The 7,780-nt window shown below is 58.9% G+C and overlaps 1 protein-coding gene across 1 annotated transcript in view; it reads right to left on the reverse strand.

Annotated features, from left to right (window-relative positions):
- Positions 1 to 1,230: 1,230 nt before the first annotated feature.
- Positions 1,231 to 7,780, reverse strand: part of Ppp2r2c (protein phosphatase 2 regulatory subunit Bgamma) — a 79,923-nt gene continuing 73,373 nt past the window's right edge. Inside the window, exons 7-9 of the mRNA XM_004624583.2 lie at positions 7,337 to 7,506; positions 6,074 to 6,165; positions 1,231 to 3,695 (exon numbers count right to left, since the gene is read on the reverse strand). Of these exons, the coding sequence (XP_004624640.1) occupies positions 3,404 to 3,695; positions 6,074 to 6,165; positions 7,337 to 7,506 (554 nt within the window). The 3' untranslated portion in view covers positions 1,231 to 3,403. The remainder of the gene's footprint in view (positions 3,696 to 6,073; positions 6,166 to 7,336; positions 7,507 to 7,780) is intronic.

The following is a 7,780-nucleotide window of genomic DNA, read 5'->3' on the forward strand; positions in this document are numbered from 1 at the left end:
GAACACGCCTGGGGATATTGGTCCCTGGGGCTGCTGTGACAAAGGACTACGAACTCCGTGGCTAGAAAGAACACACATTTATTCTCATCCAGCCCAGCAGTCACAGGACGGCGCAGGCCTCCGTGGGCCAAGGTCAAGGGCAGCAGGGCCGGGTTTTCTGGGGGCTCTCATGAGAATCTGCTTCCTGGCTTGCCCCGGAGGCCCCCAGTCTTCAGCGCCAGCGACGGCTGTGAGGGCCTGCATGTCACACCTCTGGTCCTGTGATGTGACAGCTCTCTCTGAACACAGGCAGGTATGCTTCACTCTGCAGAGTCGAGGGGTCAGACAGGGCCTGCCCGGATGATCCGGGCTAAGCCCCCATCCCAAGGTCCAGTCCCCACTTGAGCATATATCAGCTCAGAGTGCATCGGCGGTGGCTGCAGCTGGATTTTGGGGAGCTGGAGCCACACTGTCACAGTCCCAAGCCCCTGCCATTTGCAGGTTCTATCACCATTGCGGTTTTAAACCTGATGCCACCACTTCCTAGTTCCTTGGGGTTAGGCCTAAATGACTTCCCTCTCTTGGCTGGCAGTTTCTCCACCTGTACAACGGGGGTCACAGGAGCACTGCCCTCTTGCCCTGCAAAGAGGATCTTGTAACGCCTCAGGAGGTCAGCACCGTCAAGCATTGGTCGTGTTCCACCCAGTGCGACGGAACGGGTTGCCTTAGCCACAGGGTGGCACCGAGGAGTCTCGCACTGTTTGCATGTGCTGGTCAGAGCTTAGCTGGGTGCCAGAGGTCATAGGGCCTGCAAGCACCTTCACCCTCCTGCTGTCCTGGGACCACTGAGTGTAGCTGCCTTCGACTCAGAGCTGAGGCCTGAGTAGGCCACAGGCCCAGGAGTGCACAGCCCTTCCTGGCTTCCTGCACCAGTGCTGTGCCCTGACTTTTCTTCACAGGGAGAGAGGTCCCCGCAGGATCCTGAGGCTGGGAGGCAGCGGTCCCCATGGGAACCGGGTCCCCCCACAGAGCCCGCTCGGCTGTGACCCATGCCCCATTCTGCATCTTGATGACAGCCTCGGCCTCCCTGGGCTTGGCCTCCTGAAACAGCATTCTGGGCCTCCGGGTAGATGTAACATTTGTTATTTTATTGGAAAAAGCTGGTATTAACATATTTATAATTTTATTCAACAGTTGGATAATCTGTGAGACACCCAAGAAAAAAGAATGCACCTAGGAGTTAGAGTCCAAACCCTCAGGCCAGCTGGCCCACTTCCCTACCCGCCTAGGGCTCCCCCAGAGAACAGCCCAAGGAGAAGAAATAAAACCTCAGCCAGCCCCAAGGTGGCCCCTAAGAAGACTGAAGGATGAGGCCGGGGAGGATGCGAACCTGGGGCTGCTGAAGGGTCCCCCGCATTCGTAGCTCTGCCTCTCCCCACGAACATCTCTTCCTCGCCCCCATCTCATAACTCACCGCTGCCTCTGGGCGCAGGTGTCTTCCAGGGACAAGACACACTTTTCTTCTGAGATCTCTGCTGGCTTTCTTTGGCTCCCCACCCCTTTTTAAAGTTTAAAAGTTTAAAGTTTAAAACTGAGGTGAGGAAGCAGGAACTGTGTTAAGATTTCCTTTCAAAGACTGTAGGATCCATACTTTGAAGACGGTGAATGTTAAACCTAAGATTCGAGGAACTTCTCCCTTCAAACTCAAGTTTCCTCTCAACATCAGAATCACAAAGGGAGACGGCAGATGCCGAAACCCCAGCAAGTGCATCAGGCCCTCAAAGCTGGGTTTTGGCTTCAGCAAGATTTCTGTACAATTTCCCACATCCTCAAGAGTCTTTACAAGGGGGGATAAAGTCACCCCATCTTGTGATTGTTAAATTTAATTAAGGTAGATATATACATATCATACTGTCCAGGTCACCTGGATTTTACAGTGCTATTATAAACAGACATTCTTCATTCATGTTGATTAAAAAGAAAAACTCAATGGATCATTGGTGTGTGGATACGATGTGGCCAGGAGTGAGTGCACATGCGCTTTGTGCTTTACACACACACACACATGTCCACGGGAGCCCACTGAGGACACCGCAGGCAGCAGCTTCCCACGTGCTGGTTCACGGTGTAGGAAGTGAAGACAGAATGTTGGCCCGGCCCGGCCCTGCCTGCACTCTGCTCTCGGAGCCAGGCCCACACCGCCTGGCTCTGCTGCCATCCCTCAGGCCAGACGATACAGGGCAGAGTCCAGTGTCACCAAGCAGGATCCACTGTGGAGACCACATCCACTGTGGCCCTCCCTGTCGGGTATGGGGAGGGTCCCCCAAATGAGTGTGTTGTCCCCAAAGAAAACTTCCTAAAAGGGTCACAACATGCATTTCCTCTCAGAGGCAGCTCCGCACGGCTGGAAAAGGAGCTGCAGCCACCCACCTGGGGTGACAGTCCTGGAGGGGGACTCCCAACGTCACCAAACACAGCGTGCTCCTCCACCCTCCCACTGTCATCCCTTGCCATCAAGACACTGCTCTGTCCTACTTCCCAACTGAAGAGATGCTGCCCTTCCGCCTTGGGTTTCTGTGAGCTACTGGCGCCTGCGTGGAGGGCGACAGCACCCCAGATTGCGACCAGCCCTGTGCCTGCCTTGGGCAGCTGCGTCTCCACCCACAGCCTTAGTTTCCTCTCAAGGGTGAAGGGGACAATGATTCTTCACCCTCTAGGCCTGTCCCTAATGCAGGGCCTGCACCCAGGGACAGCTGGTGTTTAGGGAACATGAACAGACATCCATGTGACAGTCACAGGTGGGAGCCAGCGTCCCTGGACAACAATGATGACGAAGCTGCCCTGAGCTAGGCTGCAGGGCTCAGATCGATGCACCTGCCTGGCGTGCCACAGCGGTTCAGCGATGGGGACATGGAGGCAAGGGGACAGGCACCACGGGGGCCCCACCTTCCTCTTGGGAACCTGCCCGGGTGTGGGACATCTTCAAATTCTCAGTTTCAACTCCCTCCCCCAGAATACCGAGGCGGGACCAGCCCAAGGCCGGGCAGCCTACCCCTTACGTCCAGGCCCCCAGCTGGCCCTCCTGAGCTACAGTCTCTGTCCTGGAGCCCCCATCAGGACCAACTCCAGCTTCCTCTAAAAGGAATCGGCCAGGTGGAAAATTAATAATGTGGTAAAGTCCACAGCCCAAGCCGGGGCAGATTGAGTGAAAAGAACCCTGAACTGCAAAGACGGGAGTCTTGGCTGCTTGATGACCTACGCCTGCTGACCCTTCCTCCCTTTTGAAACATCACAGATGTCCAAGGTGAGTTGAACCCAGGGAAGCTGGCAAGAGGGCACCTGCGTGCCCATGACAACCACCTCCTGTGTTGCGGCTGTGCACGCTGAGTTGGGGACGACCGGTCAAGGTCCAGCTGCCGGGGCCCTAGTGCATGTCAGAGTTGACCTTGTCCTGGAAGATGTAGAGGTTGTTGGTGGCAGCGATGGCGATGATATTTTCAGCTGGGTGCCAGGCCGTGTGCAAGATCTTCTTGGTGAAGTCCAAGCTGTCCACGCTGATGTCATCACGCCGCCGCTTGCCGCCCATGCACACACGCCGCGGCTTGAGCACGGCCCTGGGCTTGCTGCTCTCGCGCGAGGCCTCCAGGGTCACATCCCGCTTGCTGTTGCGGTCGAACATGCGGAAGAAGTTGTTGTAAGCCCCGGTCATGATGACGCTGGTGGGGAGAGGGACAGGCGTCAGTGAACAGGAGAGAGAAGAGCCCAGGTCACGGCTGCCACTGCTACTCAGACTCTGGGGCCACACGAACTAAGGCCTCTTGAAGGCTCTGCCCCAAACACAGAGACAAGGCAGGGCTCTGAGGATCCCAGGCCAACAATCATAGTCATGGGGTCGTCTTCACAGGCCCACTCCTAGCTCCCTCCTAAACCAGGCACTTCGGTGATGACTGGAAGTGTAAGCATCCCTGTTCTGTGCAGCAGGACCTGGGATGGAGGACAGCCCGGGCAAGGGCTCTGGTGGCTCAGGTCCCCCGGGGCAGTGTGGGAACAGGGGCTGCAGAGGCGGGCTTGTTGGGATTTCTCTGCCTGGGGCCCCCTAGGTGGCTGGGCAGCTAGTCAGCCTGTGTGGGGAGACACCATGGCCCCACCCTGCCTCTGGCATGGCCTCCCAAAGACCCTTGGGTCCTCTGCGCTTGCCTGTAGCCAGGTGTCCTGATGACACAATGTGAGACGGACCCGTGGGGGTCAGCAGAGCAGAGGTCCTGTTGGCAGGGGCCAGCTCCCTGGAGGAAGGGCTCCTGGCCCAGCCCTCCCTCCGTGTGGACTGCCAATCAGCATGCTCTCCCCACCCCTGTGATGTTCATGTTCATGGCTCCAAAGTGAGCCTGTGACCCAACAAAGCCAATCAGATCCTTCCATAAGAATTGAGTACCACCAGAGCCCCGAGGATAACAGGCAGGGGACTCCTTAGGGCTGTTGTCCTGCAGGAGGGGGAAGCAACTTGCAGCAGAAGAGAAGAGGGTGAGGTAGTGTGAAAGGCGAAGCAGAGAGGGGCAGGCAGGGACAAGCCAACCAGCCCCAGGGAGCCCTGTGGGGCTTCTTAGAGCAAGGGTCCCTGCGATCGGAGTCACCAGGTGGGCCTACATCCCTTCCTTCCACACTGGGCTGACCACAGAGGAGGGCACATGGGAGCTGGGCTGGGGGGGGCAGGTCGCTAGGACAGATGACTGGGAGATGGAGGCCGGCCAGCGCACACTGCCGACGTGGCCCTGTGACCTGGATGGTGCGGCAGGTCACATAGACTCAGCCTGAGATAGATGAGAGCAGCCTTCCCTAGACCACCACCCAGGTGGGAGGACTCAGACTCACTCGGGCACAGGCGCCCTCTGGCGGCAGCCCAAGGGACCAAGGGGTCCTGTTAACCCCTGGGATGGAGGAGTCTTCTTACGGCAGGGTGCACCTACCCCCATCCCCCCACCCTACCCTCGCCTGTGGTTCTCACAGGACCCCATGACCATGTCCCAGCATTCACAGTGGAGCCCCAAACACACAGGGCAAAAGCTTGGGAGACCCTGAGGGGCCCTGGGCCCAAGTGCAGGCAGGAGAGGGTGCCCAGGGGCCACTCAGACTGGGGCTGGAGTTCAATGCTGGGCACCTAAGTGCCCCTTAGAGGAGCCCTGTGGCCACCATGGTAGTTCATATGAGTGAGTCCCGCTCTGTCTGGAGACTGTTCTGGTCCTGTCCCTGTCCCCAACTCCCCTACACCACAGCCCCAGACCCAAGGCCACAGAGGTCACGGCATGGCAGCGCCTCCGGGTCCACAGCCTCACCATCCACCGGCAGGACCTCGGCAGTTTTCTGACCCAGTGGCCACTTGGATCTTACCTCTGCTTTCCCTGTCTCTGGCAGACCCTCTCCTGGCTCTGCAGACCAGGGAAATGGCTTTCACCCCCAAGTCTGAGCTTGAAACCCAAGCAGAAGCTCGGTGCTATGGAATATCATATGGATCGAGGAGGAGTTTCCTGCCTTGGGAGAATCCTGGGTCCTAGGATGCAGGGAGGAGAGTACCTGCAGGCAGTCACAGCAGCCCTGCTAGGAGCTATCCCCGTCCACATCAGCCCAGGTGGGCTGTGGCCACACAGGCCCTTGGGAGTGAGGCTCTCAGGAGCAAGGCTGGGAGGGAAGATGGGCATGTGCATCCTGGTCAGCCAGAGCAGGTACCCCTGCTGCAATGCCCCGAGCCCCAGAGGACCTCACAGGGCTGCCACCAAGCCACGGCCCAGACAGTGACACCAGCAGGGGAGATGGGTGGATGAGGCTATCTCAGGCACGTGGTGTGGACCTGGGATGGAAACAGGTGTGGACTGTTCCCTGCCTTCAGGAGACTGAGGAGCTAGGTGCGGCCCACACTGAGGACTCAGGGAGCAAGGCCACATGGCAGGGGACCTGGGCTACCTACCTACATCCCTGACTGCCCCAGGATGGGCTCCCAGTGGCTGTCAGGATCGGGTAAAGAAAGTGAGGAAAGGTGCATTTCTAGCCCCTGGAATTAGCACTGGGGGTCCCTGCCCGCCACGCAGGCAGAGGGGCTCACCTGTCGCTGCCGTTCCAGGCGCACTCAAACTTGTCGAAGATGCAGTCGTTCTCGTAGAGGGAGCAGAGCTTGCTACGCAGATAATCGTGCACCTGCAGGGGGCGAGCAGTGAGCGGAGGGGCGTGGTGGGGGCCGGCACCCTCCACGTGCGCCCGGAACCCATGGCCCACGTGACCACAGGCTGCCTCCGAGAAGCAGCGGCTAGGACCAGTCCCTGTTCCTTGACTATCACCCAGACCTCTCGTGACTGGAGAAAGCAGCCCTGCCTTGTGAAGTCCCCTGGGCCGACCAATCGTAACCCAGTGCACGCAGATTCTAGCAGACGCTAAGTCACCCTGAAATGCAGGCTGCTGCCATGCGGCTGTCCTGACTGCTTTCAAGCTACTAGGCCTGCAGGGTCGGAAGCCAGGCACCCAGCTCAGGGCCTCGCCCCATCCACTGCCTAGTTCTCCTGCTTCACAGGCTTCCTGTGAACCTGGGACCCGCTAAAGGTTCCACACTTTCACAGCATGCAGGGCCATGCACGCAGCTCACCAGCTAGCAGGGGCAGGGCTTCTTTTCTCCCTGTCACTGCCTCAGGCCTCAGAGGGACACAGAAGGGGCTGATCTTGCCTGGGGCCTGGGGCAAGTGGGGAATCTGTGGGCACTGTTGTGGGGTCACAGGTGGCCCAGGTCCTATCAGACAGAGAAAGCCCGACTTTGAAGCCTTGTGATCCTTAGCGGGGCCCTGCCTGGGCCTCTGCAGCCATCCAGGGACCCTGGGTCCACTCAGAATTGGCTACCGCCAGCTGTGAGACACCTCCTGCCCTTCTGAAGCCCTTTTTAAGATTCTGAGATAGTGTCCTGCTAAGGTGATAACTATGTAGGCTGGGCTTGGATTTACATCCTCCTGCCTCAGCCTCCCAGAGTGCTGGGATTATAGGTGATGCCCCCACTCGACCCCCTCGAGCCTCCTTGCATGTCAACACCATGCAAGTCTTGTTTTCTGCCCCACCCTGTCTGGAAGGACCACAGTAGAATAAAGAATAGTGCTTCCCACATGTCCGGGCTGGCCTGTGTCCTGGGGAAGAACCGGCGCTGGGGACCCGGAGACGTGGGTGCGCCTGCGTCCCTGCTGCTGCTGCTGTTGGTGGGTGCTCCCCCGAGATGGCAGTGCTTAGACCCACACAGCACCCTGAACTCCTGCCCCGAAGTGCCCCCTTCCCGTGCTCTGGCTCTCTGGGAAGCTGGGCAGAGCCCCTCGCGGGTTCTCCGCGGACCCACCTGGTAGGTCTCTATGGGCCTTGCCTCCATGTTCAGGTCCCAGACCTTGACCGTGAGGTAGTCCCGCGTGAGCATGTAGCGGCCGCTGTGGCTGAACTTCACATCCGACACCGAGGAGATGATCTCGGAGAAGAAGGAGCGGCTGCTGGGGTCCTCGGGCTCCTCAAAGACTGCAGAGACAAAGAGCCAACCTCATCTCCAGGAGCCCTGCCCAGGCCAGGCCAGGCCAGGCCAGGCCAGCTGGCTGTGGGCTCCCCAGGCTCAGCTGTCATTTGTACATTCGCTCATCCATTCACCAAGCCTATGATTGCTTCTCGGCACTGGCCCGGCCGGCCCGCCAGGGTGGGAAGATGGGAGAGGGAGGGTGGGGACCGGAAGCCGCGGGAGCAGGGTCCCGGAGCATTCGCGCAGCGCGATCGAGAAGCACCGTGAATGCTTTTATTT

This window comes from Octodon degus, unplaced genomic scaffold (assembly GCF_000260255.1).
Source record: "Octodon degus isolate 3935 unplaced genomic scaffold, OctDeg1.0 scaffold00006, whole genome shotgun sequence".
NCBI lineage: Eukaryota > Metazoa > Chordata > Mammalia > Rodentia > Octodontidae > Octodon > Octodon degus.